The sequence below is a fragment of the Vulpes vulpes genome, chromosome 14, assembly GCF_048418805.1.
Source record: "Vulpes vulpes isolate BD-2025 chromosome 14, VulVul3, whole genome shotgun sequence".
In the NCBI taxonomy this organism is placed as follows: domain Eukaryota; kingdom Metazoa; phylum Chordata; class Mammalia; order Carnivora; family Canidae; genus Vulpes; species Vulpes vulpes.
Genome location: NC_132793.1, coordinates 75420591 through 75443017, shown reverse-complemented (window position 1 = coordinate 75443017; position 22427 = coordinate 75420591). Strand labels below are relative to the sequence as shown.

At 38.5% G+C, this 22427-nt stretch overlaps 1 protein-coding gene across 1 annotated transcript in view; it reads left to right on the top strand.

Annotated features, from left to right (window-relative positions):
* Nucleotides 1-18150, top strand: part of JMY (junction mediating and regulatory protein, p53 cofactor) — a 100080-nt gene extending 81930 nt beyond the window's left edge. The window contains exons 8-11 of the mRNA XM_072736922.1: nt 3680-3775; nt 6368-6968; nt 8152-8462; nt 12813-18150. Coding sequence (XP_072593023.1) covers nt 3680-3775; nt 6368-6968; nt 8152-8459 — 1005 coding nt within the window. The 3' untranslated portion in view covers nt 8460-8462; nt 12813-18150. The remainder of the gene's footprint in view (nt 1-3679; nt 3776-6367; nt 6969-8151; nt 8463-12812) is intronic.
* The last annotated feature ends 4277 nt before the right edge of the window (nt 18151-22427 follow it).

Genomic DNA, 22427 nt, shown 5'->3' with positions numbered 1-22427 from the left:
AACAAGTCATTTTTTCCCTCATTAAAAAAGTGCATTCTTGTTTTATGTGATCCTACTAATAACTGAAGGGTTTCGCTTCAAGAAAGTACAAACAGAAGACTTAAGCTGTAGTGTATGGAAACTGATCAGGACTTCTAAGACTATTTTACTTAAAATGGTTTTCTAAAAACTGTTTTTGACAGTTTTCAAAAATTGAGATATTTTACGTATAACATTGTGTCAATTTAAGATGCAGAGTACTGATTTGATACATTCCTATTGCAGTATGATTGCCATTGCTAACATCTCTGGTATCACATAATTCCTTATAGTTAAGATGTAATCTCTTAGCTATACTGGTGTTCATAATAGTTTTTTTTTTCCTAACTGAAGATTTTTTAAAATTGAAGTGTAGCTGACGTTACATTAGTTTCAGGTGTACAACATAGTGTTCTGACAATTCTATATATTGTGCTATACTCATCACAAATGTAGTTGGCATCTGTCACCACACAGCACTATCACAGCATCACTGACTGTTCCCTGTGCTGTACCTTTTATCCCCGTGAGTGGAAGCCTATATCTTCCATTGCCCTTCACCCCCTTTTTCCCACCTGCCCACCTCCCTTTGCTCTAGAAACCACGAGTTTGTTCTTTGTACTGACGGGTCTGTTTTCTGCTTTTTTTGGTTTGTTCATTTTGTTTTAAGTTCCACATGTAAGTGAAATCATGTAGTATTTGTTGGACTTACTTGACTTAGCTAATACCTCCTAGCTATATATTCATGTTGTTACAGATGGCAAGATCTCATTCTTTTTTTTTTGGCTGAGTAAGAATACTCCATTGTACATATCCATCTTTATCCACTCATCTTTCAACGGACACTTAGGTTGCTTACATATGTTGACTCTTGTGAATAATGAATGCCGCAACAAACATAGGGATGCATATATCTTTTCAAATTAGTGTTTTCATATTCTTTGGGTAAATGTCCAAAAGTGAAATTACTGGATCATTGGGTATTTCTAGTTTTAGTGTTTTGAGGAACCTCCATATTGTTGTCCACAGTGGCTGCAGAATTTACATTCCCACCAACAGTGCACAAGAGTTCCTTTTGTTCACATCCTCACCAACACTTGTTATTTCTTGTCTTTTTAAATTCTAGGCATTCTAACGGGTGTAAGGTGATATGTCATTGAGGTTTTGCTTTGCATTTCCCCAATGATGAGTGATGTTGAGCATTGTTTCTTGTGTGTGTTAGCCAATTGCATATCTTCTTTGGAAAAATCCTCTGCCGATTTTTAAAGCAGATCGTTATTTATTATTTATTTTTTTGTTTTTTTGGGGGGGGGGTGTAGAGTTGTATGAGTTCTTAAGTTTTTTGGATATTCTTACTGGACATATTATTTGCAGGTATCTTCTTCCATTTAGCAGTTCACCTTTTTGTTGTGTTAATGGTTTCCGTCACTGTGCTGAAGTTATTTTATATTGGGGTAGTCCCAATAGTTGATTTTTGGTTTTGTTTCCTCTGCCCAAGGAGACCTGTATAGAAAAGTCCAAGCGATTACTGCCTGTGCTCTCTTCTAGGAGTTTTCCTCCTTTTCAGCACCTCCACCTCTAACAGGGTCAGTTTCTTCCTTGGTGCTTGACAGCTAACTCGCCAGCTCTGTTGAACATGCCTACTCTTCTCACTACCACATATACATTCCTGCTTTCCTAGGGTTTAATATAGGGTCTGGCTGACAGGTAATTAGTGTTTGATGTGAGAATGGAATTTCTTTTTCCAGCTGCTTCTCCTCTACCATATTACTCTCTTAGATGGTATTTTAGCATGTTATCTTTTGTATTCTGTAATTTTAAAAAGTTTTCTTGTGCTTTACTTAGTATTTTCTGATTTTGTCCTGTTACCTAAATAAGCAAGGCAGGTTTTTTCCTGAAATATAGAGTATCTTGATATGTGTAAAAATTTTGATCACGTACCAGATTTTAAAAAGCATATTCTAAACTCCTTTACTGTGTATTTGAAAATTCTTCTATTATAAGCAATTTTAATTAGTGGCTTGCAAAACTGCTTCTCAACCATTCTCATACATTTAAAAAATCCTTATGTTTGTAAAAAGACATAAATGATCACTATAAAAGATTAAATGAATACAGGAAAAAGTTACAAAGAAAATCAAAACCAGAATAGATTATCACAACTGTGTTCCTGAGTTTGATTCCTCTTAGAGTTAGATTTCACTGAGGTACTATTTCAGGAAAGTTTCATGGTTACTATCTATTCTCTGTTGTGGCATGTTTGGGGATGCTTGTCCATTTCCTAAGCAAGAGATCATCTGTCTAGGTCATAACTGTTAAGTTTTCTCTCCATCAAAATTTTGGACACATTGTTCTTTCTTGTAGCATTGAATGTTGCATTGTAGAGGCCATTCTCCATGAGACTTGCATTTAAAACCTGTATACTTACAGAGTCTTTTGTTTATTGTGGAAGTCTAGTAACTTTACCAGGTGATCATTGTGCATTAGGGTTTCCTGAAATTCGATGTTCACTTTCAGCATGAAGATTCAAGTTATCCGTTAGATTTCAACATAATCATCCAAGACAAATGAAGCAGTAACTCTCACTAGAAATTGTCCAGAGAAAAGCTGGTGGGAAAGAAGAGAGGTAATAGAATTAGAGAATAATGGAAGATTGAATTTGAAAAGGACAAATGGAAGAGAGACAAGTTAATGACACCGGAGACCACTGTCCTCTTTGCACGAAATTAACTGATCTTGTAGGAGATATCTCCAGGTTTTTAAAACAAAGCAGGAAATAAGGCATTAACTATTTATGAAGCTAGAAAGCCTTTTCATTTAATACTTGGTCTGCAAAATGAGATTTAATTAGATGTCGTTTAGGTGACTCACCAGCACAGGGAATTCCAGTATAGTTACTGTACAGTGTCCTGTTTGTTTCAGGTGTACAATCTAATCATTCAACAATTCTTTTACGTTACTCAGTGCATTTCATGATAAGTATACTCTTCATCTACATCACCTCTTTCACCCATTCCCCCCACTCACCTCCCCTCTGGCAACCATCTGTTTGTTCTCTGTTATAAGTTAAGAATCTGTTTCTTGGTTACTCTTTCTTCCATTCTCTATCTTTTCCTTTCCCCATTTGTTTCTTAAATTGCACTTTTGAGTGAAATCATATGATATTTGTCTTTCTCTGGTTTATCTCAAATGCTCCCCACCCCCCCCACCCCCGCCCCCAACTGCTGATAATATTGGTTGAACTAATGTGCAGTATCTGAATTCAGGCCAGGTTGTTGCTGATTTTATTTTTATGTTCAACTTTTTTATTTAGTAAAATATAGCAGCTATAAGTATTTTATACTTAAATTGTTTAAGCCAGAAACCCAAAGATGTAACATTTTTAGTTCAGTGATATTTGATTTTACTTGTCAGAATAAACATCTTTAATTGTAGGTAAATGCAAAAAATGAAACAGTATTGTTTTTCTCCTATCATTGTGAATTTTAAAACTATGATTTCTATTAAAAACTGGTAGTTTCATGCCATTAAAACACTTTGTTAAGCAAAGTGAATCATTCTTTGGAGTTACCCATTTTACTTATTGGGGGAACTTTTTTTCCCCAATTAAGAAAAATGAATGGGACACATCATAATGGAATTACTATTAATTTTTTACCAGAAGAGAGAAAAATTACACGATGAAGAAGAAAGAAAAAGTGCTTGGGTTAGCCAGGAGAGACAAAGAACACTGGATAGACTTCGAAATTTTAAACAGGTAATATAAAAGTATGATCAATTTATTGTTTTTCATTGCTTTTTAAATAGCTACATATACACTCCTATTGTAAGATTTTAAGAAAAACTTTGTTTTTTCCTCTATTATTTAGAAAATATAATTCTTGTGGGAATGGGTTGATGGGCAATAAGTAGGGCACTTGATGTAATAATAAGCATTGTGAGTTATATGCAACTGATGAAACACAGTTCTACCCCCAAAATAATAATACACTATTTGTTAATGAAATTGAATTTAAATAAAACCAAAAAGAAAATTATTTTAGGGGTACCTGGGTGACTCAATCGGTTAAGCGTCTGACTCTTGATTTTGTCTCATGTTATCTCAGAGTTGAGACTGGGCCCTGTGTCTGGCTCTGCTGTTGGCAGTCTACACTAGAATCTCTCCTCCTCCTCCTCCTCTCTCTCTCTCTCTGTTACACACACGCACAAATAAAATCTTAAAATAATTTGCCTTTTGTTTTAATGTTTGATTAAAAGGCTACCTTTCTTCCACTTGTGGATTTTTTGTTTCTGTTTTTGTTTTTTATTTTTATTTTTTTAATTTATTTTTTTATTTTATTTTTTTGTTTTTGTTTTTTAAAGATTTATCATTTATTGGGAGAAAGAGTGGGGGCAGAAGCAGAAGAGGGAGAGAGAGAATCTTTTTTTGTTTGTTTGTTTTAGATTTTATTTATTTATTCATGATAGACATAGAGAAGAGGCAGAGACTCAGGCAGAGGGAGAAGCAGGCTCCATACCGGGAGCCCGACATGAGACTTGATCCCGGGACTCCAGGCGCTAAACTGCTGAGCTACCCAGGGATCCCCGGAGAGATAGAATCTTAAGCCGACTCTGTGCACTGAGTATGGAGTCTGACTCTGGGCTCAGTTTCACAACCCTAAGATCACGACCTGAGCCGAAACCAAGAGTTAGTCGTTTAATTGACTGCACCATGCAGGCATCTCATACCTGTAATCCATTTGTGTACAGCATTAATATTTTCATGCCATTGATCTACCACTTCAGTAGCATAAAAGTAATGGTCAGGGCTTCTGGCAAGCCTGGATTCTTCTTGAGTTTTATAAAATTCACAATTGACTATCCATTTCAGGTATCACCTTGTTATTAATACCACGTATAATAACCTATAGTATCAGTCTACAGAAGTGACCCTGGCATAATTAAAGTGGATCAACTTACATGAGAAAGGGTCTGGCAGTTCTCTTGCCAGGCTAACCCATGGCCCTGGATTAATGCTAGGTTTTACTATAGTAAAAGATAGATTGAGAGTTCTGTATATCATTACTCAAAAAAAAATCTTCTTCCCTCTCCATCATAAAAATGTACATATTATTTCAAGAGTATTTTATTTTTTATTTTTATTTTTAAAGATTCATTCATTCATTCATTCATTTATGGTAGACACACACACACACAGAGAGAGAGAGGCAGAGACACAGGAGGGGGGTGGGGAGAGAAGCAGGCTCCATGCCGGGAGCCCGACACGGGACTCGATCCCGGGACTCACGATCGTGCCCTGGGCCAAAGGCAGGCACCAAACTGCCAAGCCACCCAGGGATCCCCTCAAGAGTTTTTTAAATGCCACAAGATGGTTTTTAAAAAGAACATTAATTTTTAATTTTTTTATTTGTAAGTATTTGAAAATACATGTAAGAAACTAACAGTTTCATATTTTACATTGCTATTATTTTTCATTTAAATTAATAATTTCAGGGGCACCTCGGTGGCTCATTTGGTTAAGCGTCTGCCTCTGGTTCAGGTCATGATCCTAAGGTCCAGGGATTGAGCCCCACGGTAGACTCCCTGCTCAGTGGGGAGTCTGTTTCTCCCTCTGCCATTCCCCCTGGTTGTACTCTCTGGTTCAGTCTGTCGAATACATAAAATAATAATGTCACTCTTTAAAGTTCTTTAAATGAATTTAAAGTTCTTTAAAGTTCTTTAATCTTCTTTAAATCCCATGGTAATTTTGAACGGTTGGTTTCTTAAGTGGATAAAAGGGGACAGGATTTAATAAGCAAAAGAGTTCAGTGATAATTGTCAAAAGGTATTATGCTTTGGTATTCTAGTCATCTGTATAACTTTATTAAAAAACCTTCTCCGAAAATCACAAAAGCTTCAGAATAACATCTTTCATCTAAAGGAGGAAATAAAATGTTCATAAAATGTTTTTTTTTTTTTTTAATTTTTTTTTTTTATTTATTTATGATAGTCACAGAGAGAGAGAGAGAGGCATAGACACATGCAGAGGGAGAAGCAGGCTCCATGCACCGGGAGCCTGATGTGGGATTCGATCCCGGGTCTCCAGGATCGCGCCCTGGGCCAAAGGCAAGCGCCAAACCACTGCGCCACCCAGGGATCCCCCATAAAATGTTTTAATGTAATCTGACCATTATTGTGAGACTTTAGGACTGTGCTAGCCAAGGACACTAAAAACAAAATGGATCATAAAATGTGGACTGAAGGTTTCCCAGGAACACGTGGGATCCCAGTTATGCTTGTTTGAAAAAATGTTTGCTCATAAAATATTTTAATGTAATCTGACCAGTTATAATACCTTCTGATTTTTTAGAGATACCCTGGCCAAGTCATACTTAAATCAACCAGATTGCGACTGGCTCATGCAAGAAGAAGAAGCACAGCCAGTCCTGTGCCCTGTGAGGAGCAGTGTGACTCTCTGCCAGGGGCACTACAGGTAGAAGATAAAAGTGAAAAGGTGGAGGAAGGAAGAGGCAAGCATGAGTCATCACAGAAAACAGAAGCCCAAAGCTTCGCACAACTTGAAGATACTTCATTAGCACAACTTGAAGCCACTTCATTACCTCTCAGTGGTGTTACCTCTGAACTGCCACCCACTGTTTCTCTTCCACTTTTGAATAATATTGACCTCGAACCAGGTTCTGTTACCATAGCTCCACTTCCCCCACCTCTTCCTCCTACACCACCTCCACCACCGCCACCGCCACCACCTCCTCCCCCCCCACCACCTTTGCCTGTTGCTAAGGACAACTCCCTAGAGACACTGGAGAAAGGTCTGCCTAGGACAGAGGGGAATGAGAAGAGGATCCCGAAGTCTGCGAGTGCCCCCTCAGCACATCTCTTTGACAGCAGCCAGCTGGTCAGTGCCAGGAAGAAGCTCAAAAAGACTGCAGAAGGTTTGCAGAGGAGAAGAGGTAAGTTGAACAGACATTTTTTATTCATCTGTTGAATAAAGTGAGGCATAATCAAAGGACTTATATTTCATAGGACCCTACAAAACTTAAAACGTTATTTTATTTTTGGACATTATTTGATAGCAAACAGTTTTCAGGGTCACACCTTGGTGGAAATCCTACCAACCCACATCAGCAAATGTGTATATACACAGACGTGTACCACCCTGAGCTCTTATGGATATTTTAAAAACTATATATTTTGAAGTGATGCTTGGTGTATCTGGTAATACATAGTAAGTGGCTCTTTCTGTGTTAAGGGGAAAATCTGATTTTAAACCTAGGAGATACAGGAAAGGTTTTCACATCAGAAAAACAGCTGGGCAAGAAAGACTATCACACTAGGATCACACTGATAGGACCATTTAACATTTGGTCACGTGTTTATTGAGGGCTTTGGTATGCTCTGTATAAAACAAGGAAGTATGGAAGAGGAACATAACTTATTGCATGTCAGATTTGCCTTTAGAAAGCTGTTTTTGAAAAGAAAAGGGAATCCTGGTCTGTACCTTTCATTGGGAGAACATTACATAAAAATGATTTAGATATTAAATTCTAAGAAACCATTCTGTAAATTCTATCTTGTAACTGGAGTAGAATTTTGTATGTAAAATAAGTGGAAAAAATCAATAGCGCCATAGTGCAGGTACCTGGCTGGCTCAGTTATTAGAGCATGCAACTCTTGACCTTGGTGTCCTGAGTTCAAGCCCCATATAGAGAGCAGTTTACTTAATAAGTTAAAAAAAAAAAAAAAACCTCTTAAAAAATTAACACAGTGAATCAAAACTTAGTTCTTTAAAAGTACATTTATAACTCAGTGTCTGAATTTAGATTGAGTTGGTGGATTATGGAAATCCTTTGGGAGTCTCACCCATGATATTCCCAAAGACCACCTTCTAGCTTGCTTCTCTCACATGGAAAATAATAGAAATAATAACTTGGAATTGAAGTGTGGCTGTTGGGGCTTTGCTTTCTCAAAGAGCATAACTGGGATCCCATGTGTTCCTGGGAAAACCTTCAGTCCACACTTTATGGTCCATTTTGTTTTTAGTGTCCTTGGCTAGCACAGACCTAAAGACTTAGAGGTTGCCCATTCGACTCTAATCGTGATCCTAACTATAATTGTTCTTTCTCGTTTGTAAAGTGAGTTCACCCATGGATGAGGTGCTAGCTTCCTTGAAGCGTGGTAGTTTTCACCTGAAAAAAGTTGAACAGCGAACTCTGCCTCCTTTTCCTGACGAGGATGATAGTAATAATATCTTGGCACAAATCAGGAAAGGGGTAAAATTGAAGAAGGTACAGAAGGAAGTTCTGAGAGAATCCTTCACGCTTCTGCCTGACACAGACCCTCTAACACGGAGCATCCATGAGGCTCTTAGAAGAATCAAAGAGGCGTCCCCTGAGTCGGAGGATGAAGAGGAGGCTTTGCCTTGCACAGATTGGGAAAACTAACAAGTAAATGGTCCCTACTTTCTTTAGTAGCATTTGGTAATATAGGTTTCATAGTAGATGATGAAATCTGTTAAATTTTATGGTTGGGGTTTATTTATTATACAGCTCACTTATAGCATTGATCATGGATTTGTAAACTTTAGGTTTTGTGTAGTTTCTTGAAACTTAACAGTAAAGCACTTTTCAAGAAGATACCTGGTATGTAAATGCTGTTTATATCCTGCTCATTAATAATTTCTACAGTATAGATATAGCCCGAATAAAGAGGATAGTTTCATTCCAGTGAAGTGGCAGTCTTATTTCTTGCTTTAAAAATAGAAAAGGGGGATCCCTGGGTGGCACAGCAGTTTGGCGCCTTCCTTTGGCCCAGGGCGCGATCCTGGAGACCCGGGATCGAATCCCACGTCGGGCTCCCGGTGCATGGAGCCTGCTTCTCCTCCCTCTGCCTGTGTCTCTGCCCCCCTCTCTCTCTCTGTGACTATCATAAATAAAATAAAATAAAATTCTTAAAAAAAAAATAGAAAAGGCCTTTTTTGAGTGAAGCATTTCAGGTACAACCTGTTAGGTATATTGAATTTGGATGTCTTCTTAGCTTCCTACAAAGGAATTTTCTGAGATCAGTTTATAAAAATTATTGCATTGCCTGATTATCTAGCTTTCCAAGCCTTTAAAATGAAGGTCTATCATTTTAAGGCTTGTCATAATTGTTGAATGTTACAGATAAAGTTGCAGCTAATATAATAAATATGTAATAAGTGTTTCTTACTGAGTACCCCTGTAGGTTCTGGTTATATATACATTTGGCATTCTCCTAAAGTAATAGAGTTGTTACTGAACCACACTTAGTAAGATAATTATGTAGTCCTGTGGCACAAATTATGCTAAATATAGAGTCAGTAAAGGTAACATATGCTATAAATAGTATATAGAGAACTGACAGTAGTGATAGCTGAAATATTATAAGTTGTGCAAACTACAATGCAAATATGCACATATTCTATTAAGTATCTTGATTGCTCTCTCGATGGACTATATTTCTGTGGTCTTTACAACATTCACCAAAAGTGGAGGGAAGACTCCTAGCCCTGGAAGGAAAGTAGGTGAAAGAATAATAAACTTATTGGTCAGCAAAGTGATTCTTAAACATGCTTGATTATAAGAATTACCTGGGGAGCTTATTAAAAATGCAGATTCTTGGCTTTCACTCACGTGGATTCTGAGTAGATCTGATGTCTATGAAGGCATACTTCTGATTTTGAACACTTAATACAAAAAAGGTAAACTGTCAGGAATTCTTTATATTAATTACATTTGAAAGAGTGCGAGATATATCAGATACTATCAAAAGCAATTTTACCTGCTTATTCGTGGATGGATCCATCAGGAAAATGTAGATGTTCTTCTGCTGTGCACCCCCATCCCTCCTCTGCCCATCAGCCTCTACACTAATCAGTAGCTTTAACAAAAGGGGTGGGGGTTTGAAAACGTCCCATTCTCCTTGATGAGTGGGTATAGATGACCTTTGTTAGTGCCCTCCAGGCAGCATTCAGTCACACGCTGCCACGGCAATTAGGCCGCTGGCATGCCTTTTCTCCTCTTTATAGAAGAGGAGAATTTATACAAAATTACCATTTTGTAGGAACCAGTGTTTTTGGGTTTTTTTGTTTTTTGTTTATTTGTTTTTAAATATCTTATTTATTTATTCCTGATAGACATAGAGAAAGAGAGGCAGAGACACAGGCAGAGGGAGAAGCAGGCTTCATTCCAGGAGCCCGATGCGGGACTCGATCCCGGGACTCCAGGATCGCGCCCTGGGCCAAAGGCGGGCACTAAACCACTGAGCCACCTAGGGATCCCCGGAACCAGTGTTTTTGAATTGCCAAGTAATTTCAAACCATTTGTGCTGTATGCGTGCTTTGCAGAAGCATAGAGATACAGTATTGCATCTGCTCAGTGTATGAGCACATCCAGAGATAGAGGATGTCTGACCAGGAAGCCTTCCCACACTGGAGATGTGTAGATTCTCTCCCCCTTCGCGGTGTGTCCTACCCATCCCAGTGTCTGCCTCTGCCGGGACCTACCATCTTAGGCACTAACTGGCTAACCTCAGAGTGGGGCCTTCACATAATAAATGAGTGTTTCTGTTTTTTTGGTCACAGCTGCCGGCAGTAGCGCAGGTGGGGTAGGTTCCCCGGTGGCAGGAGCTCGGGCCAGTCCCGCTCTTCTCAGTTTTCACCAGTCCTGCCAGATCCTAACACATAGGCACAACAGCAGCATTTCCGACGTGCCCATGCGTGGTAGTTATTTTTAGCTTTAGGTTACTACTTTAGCCTTAGAGCCAATGTTAAGAGTATGTCCACCATGAATGCCCAAAATTTCCTGGTTTTGACTGATTATTTACGGCTGGTATATGTGGTATAATGAGAGAAACAATGAAATACTCCCCAGCAACACAGGAGTTCAGATACCTGCAAAGTCGGTTATTTATAAAAAAAACAACCTATCCCGTACCAGAAGCAAACTGTAGGCCCGTCTGAGCAGGCAGTGATAAAGGAACTATTACTCCTACCTCGTGTGTGGTCTTGGGAAATGGTTTTTAAAGACTGAACTTCCAGAGCTTCTCTACAGATGGCTAAAAACACTATAATTTGTATTTCCTATTACAGATCAGCTTCCTACAGATCTGAAATCATTAATTAGCTCTTCAGAAAAACAAGTAATTTCTCAAAACTTCATGAAATAGTCATTATCTCCTGTTCTGCTGTGTCTTCCTTTAAAACTCTTTTAAGAACTAGTCGTAGGTAAGCGTGTCCTTGAAGGAACTTCCTAAATGTAAGGGAATACATATTATTATAGAGGCTTCATATGGAGTTTCCAATTGGTTTTCTGCAAGTTCCTCCTTTTAAGTCATGAAGTAACTATGATGGCACTGATAGAAATATGAGGCATGCGTGGCTTGCTCGGTCACCTAAGCATCTGCCTTTGGCTCAGGTCACGTTCCCCGGGTCCTGGGATGAAACCCCAGTCGGGCTCCCTGCTCAGCAGGATGCCTGCTTCTCCCTCTCCCTGCTGCTCCCCCTGCTGTGCGCTCTGTTTTTAAATCTTAAAAAAAAAAACAAAACAGTATGAGCCACAGATGTAAAGTTACCATAGTTACCTTAAAAAATAATTTTTTTGAAATTGATCTCAATATTTTATATGGTATATCCAAAATAGTATATTTCAACATGCTATCAATATAAAAAATTCATGATGTAGTTTACATTTTTTAAATGTAGTCTTCAAAATTTAGTGTGTATTTTATACTTGTAGCACATTTCAATTTCGATGCTAATCATTCAGTGGTTAAAGTTGAAATGTCCTACCAGGGATCCCTGGGTGGCGCAGCGGTTTAGCGCCTGCCTTTGGCCCAAGGCATGATCCTGGAGACCCGGGATCGAATCCCACGTTGGGCTCCCGGTGCATGGAGCCTGCTTCTCCCTCTGCCTGTGTCTCTGCCCCTCTCTCTCTCTCTCTCTCTCTCTCTCTCTCTCTCTCTCTCTCTCTCTGTGACTATCATAAATAAATAAAAATTAAAAAAAAAAAGAATTGTCCTACCGAAACAATAAAATTACATTCAATAGAGAAATATTTTAATATTTCTGCTTCAGATTTTAATTTAAATCAAATTAAAAATTCATTTTCTCATTCACAGCAGCCATGTTTCAGGTGCCCCAAAGCCACATGTAGCTACAGTATTAGTTAATGCAGAACTATAATAAGTTAGGACTCAATTTATGTCCATGTCCCTTTTTATCTGATTAGTATCTCTTTCATATAAATGCTCCTGTGACATGTGTACACCATAGATCTCAAGTACAACTACTCTGAAACTTTGCTAAAGCATCATTTAAAGACTAGTACTAATCCTGTCCTCTAAACGTCAGTACAACAAAAACTCACTTTCTAGTGAATTTTTAAAATATTTAATTCTAATCTACTGGCATTTTATGAGGCTGATATGTTCAGTTGTATTTGGTCATTTTTACTGTATAGTTTTGACATAAAATTAGAGTAAAAGGAATAAAAGTGAATCTAACATACAATCTTGAAATGATCTAAATCATATTCAAGTTACTTTGTTTTCATTTTTATTGCTTTAAGAATACAAACGCATCTTTTGTCTCCTATATATGATCTCTACAAATGGTCATTTATAAGAAAAATCAGTGTTCATCCAGATACTGCAAGTTGTATGGGGATATATATGCATTTACAACATGATACATTTAACACGGCATATTTTTAAAAGACCACACTATCTTCAATAAGTCTACATTTTTTAATACACTTTATTTTTTTGTTTATAAACAGGTGACTCAACAGAAAAAAAAAAACCTTCAGTTGAAGATCAAGGATTTGTTTTTGAAAAACAAAATTTTAAACACGTGATTTCCCAGCTGGATTCCATTAGATGCAAAAAGTGTGTTGGCTCAGTGGTATGAAAAAATGGAAGCACAATTGGCAAGTTAACGCTTTTCCAGTCATTCCAGTAGTTGGTGGTTAACATGAGTTTTAGATGTGCAATGCTCCTGATGCAATGAAGAAAAGGCCTTCCAGAGATGCCTGTTTTTTTTTTTTTTAAGCACCTTCCCCTCCTGTCCACCCACGTACATCCTTGTAGTGGCCGCTAAAGCTAGGGGTTGTTCTGAGTTGGAAGAACAGTGGGCTGACAGAGATCTACTGTGAGCTGTATTGGGACTGCTTTGAAATCCATCTTTCCACGCACTGAATAGTCCTCTGCTTGAAAACACAGAGCTGCTTCCATATCAGCTTTTATAAATAGTGCAGCACTCTGAAAAAGTTTATCATGATAGCTATAGGATAGGAATTGGAAAGAATCAGATGGAAATGCCCTGAAAATTTCCATCTTACTCATCTCCAGAGGAAATTTCATAAAGATGTTCAACATCTGAAAAGAAAGATAACCACGGAGATACACTTAATGTGTTTACCACAACATGATACATTTAACATGGCATATTTTTAAAAGAACACCTACTCTCACACTTTGTAAGGTTTTGAAGTAAAAATTTCCATGCTTTTAAATAGCTCTTCATAATTGTGAATTTATAATAGTTTGGATTTCATGTGCAGCTTTGTTTATGAAAAGCAATACTTTGTAACTTGATAATGTTTCAAATTATTTTTAGTCTCTTTGTTTGAACAATTGCTTGATTAGTGTAATTCAACATGACTTTCCTATTGAGAATCAAAAATGAGGATTCAATAATAGGGATGAAGATCTTAAGTCTGTTTAACATGCACCATTTAAGTTTTTTATGCTCCGCAGTGAAGTGTGCCCTTACAAACATGCAGAAAGTAGGCAGAAAAGCTTCCTTGGCTGGCATTTCACTATCTTCACGATGTTTTGAATGGAATTTTGGGAGAGAGCCTTTGTTACTATCAGTAGACTTTTTAAAACCTATGTATGTAGTTCTAGGTGCTGACTTTGCTGTATTGGAGTCCCAAAGGATGCATTTTTTTGTGAGTGGAGCCACTGTGGATTCTCAGCAGGACTGTTGTGGGCTTGAATGAAGGGTGGATATGTTGGACCCAGTCCACCATCTTCTATAGAGTGTAATTCTGCATCAGATAGACGTTAGCCTCTGTATGAAGGGAGTTAGGTAAGGACTGGTGTACCAAAGAGAACTTTCTCCTGAAAGTTTCTCTGGCCTAGCACCAGAAAGCAGTCCCAGAGTAGCAGTGCTCCAATGTATAAATTGGTTTTCCAGAAGAGAGAAAAAAATGCTTAGACCTTTGTCACTTTAAGATGTATTTCCTTTAGAATAATTATGGAGAAAATTTTCTGTTTATTGAGGAGAGTAGGAGCTTTTTGCACAGTTTTTTTCATAGTACTTTAGCATTCTTCTTGCATTATTCCCACATGTTATCTTGGAAAATTAAAATATATATCTTGTATAGAGACTTTATCCTACAATGGGGAGGTGGAATTAGTAAGGCATTTAAGCGTGCTTTTCAATCGAAAGGATGATTGGTTTGATGAATATAATTTGGCAAAAAAATGTTAAGGCAAATTTTCAGACCTTAAAAAAATCATGTATCAATATTAAGCCTTTGGATGCTTATGAATCATTTTTTTTCCCATTCATTGATACATAGAAAAACACAGGAGAACTTAACATTAAATGAACAGCAAAAGCACTAGAACTGTTGTCAGAATTACTCCCCATTTAATGTTAGAGTGTGGATTCCATCGAGAGTTGGGCTCAATTATAAATGGGTCCTGTGATTTGTCTTTCAGAATCATGTCCTGGTAGGTGTTCAGCAAATGCTAGACAGGGTACAGACCCCTGTGAATCCTTTTGGGGGTGCATCCACAGCTCTGAGTACATCTCACGGTGGTACTCCATGAAGGTTATCTCACTTGCAAAACCTCCTTAATAACCAGCTATGCTTACACTCTGCTGAATAACGTTCTCCAACATTCCTACTTCCACAGAATTACAAGTTACTGCAGATCATTCACCTTTGGTATCTCACAGTGTTAAAATTTTAAATCACTACAGTCCACTTGTCCAAGATGAGATTACCAGTTGAATCCTTATGTTAATTTTTTCCCCTCATGTTAATTTTAAAGCAGTTTCCGGACCCAACAATTATGTAAGCATGATTGAATTCCCCTCCCCCCCCCCCGGCCCCAAAAAAGAGCATCTATGCCCTCAATATTAAATTTTAATATATTTAGTTAGGATGGTATTTATAGATGATGTTTCAAGTTCCAAACTTGCCCATACTATTTATATGGTTTAAAATATTTGATAGTTATATATCTCAGTGTGTCATTTCTGTCATAAAAATCCACAAACAGCTGCTTGCTTGTGCCGAATCACTTTAGAAGTCCATTTACCAATCTAGTCTCGACTGTAATATATTTTAGATAACTTGAGGATATTTTAAGGTTAATGCTACTGCTCACTTGAATGCCAATTTTAAATAGTTCTCCCAGTTATAGTCAGAATGCTGTGTATATAACCAATGTGGTACTTATAGAAAAGGTATTCCTAATGATCTCAAATATGGGGGGTATTGTGGCATAGCAGTGTGACCAAATGCCTGGCTAAAGAGGATTTTTGAAAGAGGAGCAGTTGTCTTGCTTACTTGATGTGTGTTTTATAAGTTCTGAGTTTGGAAGCAGCATAAAAACAATCATTCCCTAGTTCTTACTGTGGAACTGAAAGATTTCTTAACATATGTTTTTAAACTAATTTAGATGCAGCCATAAGAAGTGACCAGGTGTAGTATTTTCTACAGTTGGAATGTGGTGTTTTCCTCATTACATGAAACAGAGATTTTCAGCACTCTGATTTACTCTGTAAAGCAAGGGGGCAAAAATCCTTGTTTCTACAAAGCTAAACTGTGTAGCAATCTTTGGTAACACATAGCATGACCGCTTTGCCATTAGATATTGTTAAATTCTGAGGCATACCTTGGCCGTAGCAGCCACTAAGAATTAAAACTCGGATCAGTGGAACAAAACTGAATGGGCAACATCGTCTGCTTGGAATGGGACCAGTGAACAATTAACACAATTTATTTAGTTCTCTACATTCCCTAAGATTCCATTTTTAAATTCCATTTATTGAGTTTGTGTATAAACTTGTCTTTAGCCTGAGGAAAGGTTTTTCTTTTAATAAATACAAGGTTTGGGATTTTTTTGTTTTTAAACTTTTATAATTAGTATATACACATAATATGAGATACCAACCCAGAAAGTACTAAGGGGTTTCTTAAAGGCCTTATCAGGGAATTCAAATTTCATATACATTCTTACCAGGTTATTTGTAAAAGATCGCTTTGAACAGCTGCAAAACATTTAGAAACCCTGGCAGATGCATTGTTAACATGCAGCCAGTTGATGAGAGCAGAAACCTTAACAAGTTTCACATAATTCTTGCACTGAATTTAAATAATATAAAGTTAAGTGTACATTGATTTTATTTCAATTTCTTAGCATCCAAGAAGAGCTATGCTTAGTGTTAGAGGATTGACTAGCAAGCTTTATTTCAGATGGAAGAGTTAAAAAAGTGGAAGCACCTTACCGTTGGAGCATGTTGCATTTGTTTAGTGCTACTGAACAATTCAGTAGTTATTTCTGAACTCTGCTGCAGAGTGCGCTTTAAAGCACATAATGAGGAATCTCTGCCTGACTGCTTTGTAAATTGAAGCAATGGTATTTTTTATCCTATAAATAGTCTAATTTAAAAGTTTTTCCTACAAAATGAGTTTATATTGCTGCCTAAACTATCATGTATGTAAACAGAGGGTTTTTTAAAGGTGGGTGGGGATCTGGATCGTGTGTGTGCGCGCGCAAGAGAGAGAGAGAGAGAGAGAGAATGCGCCATGTTTTCCCACTGGGTTATTTTGAAGATGTGTTCATTCTAAAATGTTTTGCCCACAAGTATAAATGTACAGCTTGGTATTTCAGGAATTTAATTGATTGAATTCAGATTTATAAATGTTTCTCCCCTTCTCCACTTTTATGATGCCACTGTAAGGTGCACATGCAGAAAATACCTCTGAGGTTGACATAAATATTTCATCAGTGCTGTTTCACATTGAATCTCAAAGCAGTCATTTGTTTTGAGATTTAGGGGAAAGTTTTTGTTGCTTTTTATAAAAAGTCAGTTATAACATCAAGTGGCTCAGTGTGGGGGGGTTAAGGGTGGAGAGGAAAGACCGTGGAAAGTGATTTTTAGATGTATACACAGAGGGTATGGGTGTTGGTTATAGTTGAATTTTAACAAGGGATTGGTGGTTTTTTTTTTTTTTAAACCTGCATGTTCTATATGGTTAACTATCCAAGAGTGTAACAAGTTATTCTAGCTTTTCCCAGTACTAATTACATTGATTTTAAGAAGTATCCATGATCACAAGATGGCATTTTCCCTTCAATTGTGAACCAAGAGGGATAGACAATACCACCCAGACAGTGACTTCTGACTACTTTGACTCGGAAAGAAGGAAAGAATCCACACTGTCTTGCTGAGTTTCTTGTACTGTATGTCTTGCCAAGTGTGAAACCATAATACATAGTTCATGAAAAATCGAAGGCTACAGATCATTCTGCATGATTAAAAGCCCATTAGGGCCACTGAAACTGACATTTTTTTTTTTTTTTTTAAGCCTTTATGGTTAAGTGAAAATTAAAATGGCAAACCAATTCACCATTTACTAGCTTTGTGCAATATTATAATGGTAGACGCAAAACACTAGCACATCGTGCTTGGCTTTTAAAGATGGCTTTAACACCGTACATTAAATGAACGTGTGCACAGTGTATTGTAAATGCCAACTCTTGCAAATTTACAATACTTAAATATGCTCCATTAATATTCTAAAGTATTAAAAGTACAAAGAAAAAACTAAGGCATTTATAGCAATACTCTGAAATCTCCAATAATTGTTTTGACTATTGCCTTTTGCTCTTTAGTGCAACTTTATTGCATTGTAATTATTGTTTTGCTTTGTATTTCATGTTTTTTACACTCATGACTTCGGAGCTAAGTACTTGTACAGCAAGTATTGCAATCACCTTCTCTTGTACATGCAATGTAATAACAACATACAGTTTTGGTGCTTAACAAACAATACTCCTTTTTTCTTTAATAAAAGATATTTATTGAGTTTATTTTGTTTGTTTAAAATAGCATTGGTGGTAGATATTGGTCACTTTATTTCAAACAGGAGCACAGTGAGTTGTGAATTTGCTATAACATTATGAAGAGGCTTCAGCCACCACTAATCTATAACTTCTGCCTCCCAATTACTGTTTAAAATGAAGTAGCCGGATTCATGCTGATAAAAGCTTATTCATGTCTGTAGCTCTCCACATAGTTGGCCGATGGTGACTTTTCAAAATAGGAAAGTCTCTAATTGCCTTTCGTTTTAGCAGCCCATCTGTGACTATTTGAGATTATTGGCTTTACAGTTACACACATAGGACTAGCGTAACTGGAAGCCACAGATCGCTTAGCCGGTGCTGCTCAGTCTTTGATATGAGCTCCAGTTCCAGTTCCTCCTTGTGCAGTTCTGATCATTTTTGCTCCCGCAGATAACAGACTTTTTCTTCTGATGTGTTGTTATTGGGGCTATGCTAGTTGCTGGGTGGAAAGGTTCCTAAGCTGGCAGTACGTGATTTATTTCTTCTTTTCCTTCCCAAGCCATCATTTATAACATGATGGGCTGAACATCCTGGGATTTGGTACTTCAGCTCTAGGATTCTACACTAAGGGAGAAATTTCTCCCAACTATTCCCTCCGTAAATAAATCTGAAACTAGCCAGGAGGCTTTGATTACTAGATGAGTTTTCTCTGAAAATTCCGAGAATGGATTTAATAAAGGGAAATCTAGCCAAACTGACAACATCATCTCTGCCTCTTGAATTAATACAACTCCTAACACAGTGCTTCAGAGGAATCCTGGCACCTAGTTCACCCATATGAAGTCCTGGTGTGTGTGTTTGCTTTGGGATAGCCTCCCTGGGTTGGACTAGTCTCAAGTCAGGTAAAAAACAAAAACACCGGGGATCCCTGGGTGGCGCAGCGGTTTGGCGCCTGCCTTTGGCCCAGGGTGCGATCCTGGAGACCCAGGATCTAATCCCACGTCGGGCTCCCGGTGCGTGGAGCCTGCTTCTCCCTCTGCCTCTCTCTCTCTCTCTCTCTCTGTGACTATCATAAATAAATAAAAATTAAAAAAAAAATACCTCTGGTAACTCTAGGCCCGACAACAATTCCACAGTCCTTTACCACTGTCACTCATCCTGACCTTGCTGAATTCCATATGCTGGTTGAAAATCTCAGGAATTCTTTGCTACAGGAAGCTGTTTGGGAGAGGTTTAGAATTCTTTGGTGCAAAAATAACCGACATTCTTTTTAAAAAGATTTTTTAATTTATTCATGAGAGAGAGTGAGGCAGAGACTCAGAGGGGGAAGCAGGCTCCATGCAGGGAGCCCGACGCGGGACTTGTCTAGGGACAACAGGGTCACGCCCTGGGCTGGAGGCTCAGGAAAGAATGAAAGCTGGCAGGAATCCATCAATCATACAGTTACTCCTAAAACTGCTTATGATTTAGAATACAAGATTTAGGGATCCCTGGGTGGCTCAGTGGTTTGGCGCCTGCCTTCAGCCCAGGACGTGATCCTGGAGCCCCAGGATCGAGTCCCACGTCGGGCTCCCTGCGTAGAGCCTGTTTCTCCCTCTGCCTGTGTCTCTGCCTCTCTCTCTCTGTGTCTCTCATGAATAAATAAAAATCTTTTTAAAAAATATAATAAAAGATTTAGAATAAATGTAAATTTTTGTGTGCAGTATAAATATATACTTAAGCTAGAAGAATAACCACCATTAAGTGACGGGAGAGGAGCAAGAAGATAAACTTCCCTCCTATGGGCATATCATGACATAATCTTAATTCAAAATTATTCAAAATTCAAAATTACATTGTGCAAAAGCCATACCATGGTTCTATGGTGGAAGTAGTCCAGTTGGGGACAACATCCCAGACAGGTGTAGGCCAAAATAATTTTTTCCATATATTTTTTTAAACATTTATTTCTGAGAGGCAAGGACAAAGAGGGAGAAGCAGGCTCCCTGTGGGGAGCCTGATACAGGACTTGATCCCAGGACCCTGGCATCCCTCTTCATGTTTAAAGAAAGACCAAAATCTGTAGAATCGTTGAGTAAACATACAAGTGTTCTAGTGGTTCAGATCTATTTTTAAAAAATTGTTTGGTCTTCTTACAGGCCACTTTGTGACATACCTCTTTTTAGAAATAGGGTGGCCTACCTGGGCAAGCTATTTAGAGCAGTAGTCAGGTTAAAGTAAGGTCACTAGAGTGGGCCCTAGTCCACTATGCCTTGTACCTTTATAAGTGGGGGAGTTTAGATACGAATATGCATAGAGGGAAGAGCCTGTGGAAAGACCTACAGGAAAGATGGCAGTGTACACACCGAGGAGAGAGGCCTGGACAGATCCTTCAGGGTCCTCAAGAGGAGCCAACCCTGCTGATGCCTTGATTTTGGACTTCGAGCATCCATAGACTGAGACTAAATCAAGGTCAGTTAAGCCCCCCGGCCTGTGGTGGTTTACTACAGCAGTCCTAGGAAACAAATACCTCATCCTTCAGGTTTCCACTGAGGTCGCCTCTCGGGAGGCCTCCCACCCTCCCTGGAGTAGGTCCCACCACACCTGCCATCAGTCCTGCTAATCCCATAATCCAGCTGCCAGCACCCCTGCAGTTAGAAGAGCTGCATGACCACTTAGTCCTGACCAATGAAATGGAAGAAGCAGTAATAATAAGCATCATTCATGTGCAGCCCAAAGCAGTGAAAAGTCCATAAAAATTGCTCCAATATTTGTTTTTTAGTGGCAAATAGAGGTGTCAGGCACTACAAGACCATGGAGCTTTGAGACTGAAGATGAGGAATCCCTCTGTCACCACTTCATTCGCCACTGTATATCAGAGGTACTAACATCGCAGTTAGGCAAGAAAAAGTGAAGGATAGAAAATGATACTGTTTCGCAGATACTGTAAGTTATGTATGTAGAGAAAATTTAAATGAATTTAAGAGTTTTAGTAAGAATTTCTTGATAATACTCAGTTTTTGAGAATTTCTGTATGCTAATATCAAATAGCTAAAAGTTAAAATTATAAAAGCTATCATTGTTTAAAAACTGACAAACCAGGTGTCTGGGTGGCTCAGTGATTGAAAGTCTGCTTTCGGCTCAAGGCGTGATCCTGGGGTCCCGGGATCGAGTCCCACATCCGTCCCCACAGGGAGCCTGCTTCTCCCCCTGCCTGTGTCTCTGCCTCTCTCCATGTACCTCTCGTGAGTAAATAAATCTTTTGAGATTTTTTAAATTTTTTAGTTATTCATGATAGACATATTGCTGAGAGAGGCAGAGACACAGGCAGAGGGAGAAGCAGGCTCCATGCAGGAAGCCCGATGCGGGACTCGATCCCGGGACTCCAGGATTACGCCCTGGGCGAAAGGCAGCGCTAAACCACTGAGCCACCCAGGAATCCCCAATAAATCTTTAAAAAAAATCCTGATAAATCAAGGAAAAGCAGACAATGCAGTAGAAAACTGGGCATGAGACTTGACTAAGGAGGTTAATTCATAGAAGAGATTCAGATGGTTGGTGCACACAAAAAAAGGGTCGACCTCATTAGTAATAAGGAGAGCACTAAACCAGAATCAGATGCCGTTATGCCCTCAACAATGGTTAAGATGGAAAAGATGGACAATTTCAAGTCTTCTTAAGGACTTAGAAAAGAGCTTTCAGACACTACCAGTGGTGGTTTAAATGGTAACTATTTTGGAAGATTGCTAGGCATCATCTACAGAAGTTGGATCTGTGCTCCCCCGTGACTCACCTAAAATACGCACACACTTCAGTCAGGAGACCTAGATGAGACTGCTCTCAAAGCCCGCCCCCAGAATACCCCAAATGTGCATCTCATGAGGAACGGACAAACTGTGGTCCATTCCTCACACGTGGTGCAGGCATTCAGTAAAATACTGTAGAATAATAAAAAAGAAGACAGGGACACCTGGGTGGCTCAGCGGTTTGGCGCCTGCCTTCAGCCCAGGGCGTGATCCTGGGGTCCCTGGATTGAGTCCCACATCAGGCTCCCTGCACGGAGCCTGCTTCTCCCTCTGCCTGTGTCTGCCTGTGTGTCTCTCATGAATAAATAAATAAAATCTTAAAAAAAAAAAATTACAATGGTCATGTTTGTGTTCTTTGGGTCTGTGAAGCTTTTATTTCTTGACCAGGGTGTGGTTAAGTGGGGCTCCCTTTACAACAATTCAGTGAGCTGTACATTTATGTTAATGTATTTTTCTGAGTATTCATTTTCACAATAAAGATTTTTTTAAAACCCTAATAATAGTTTTTTACTACAATTC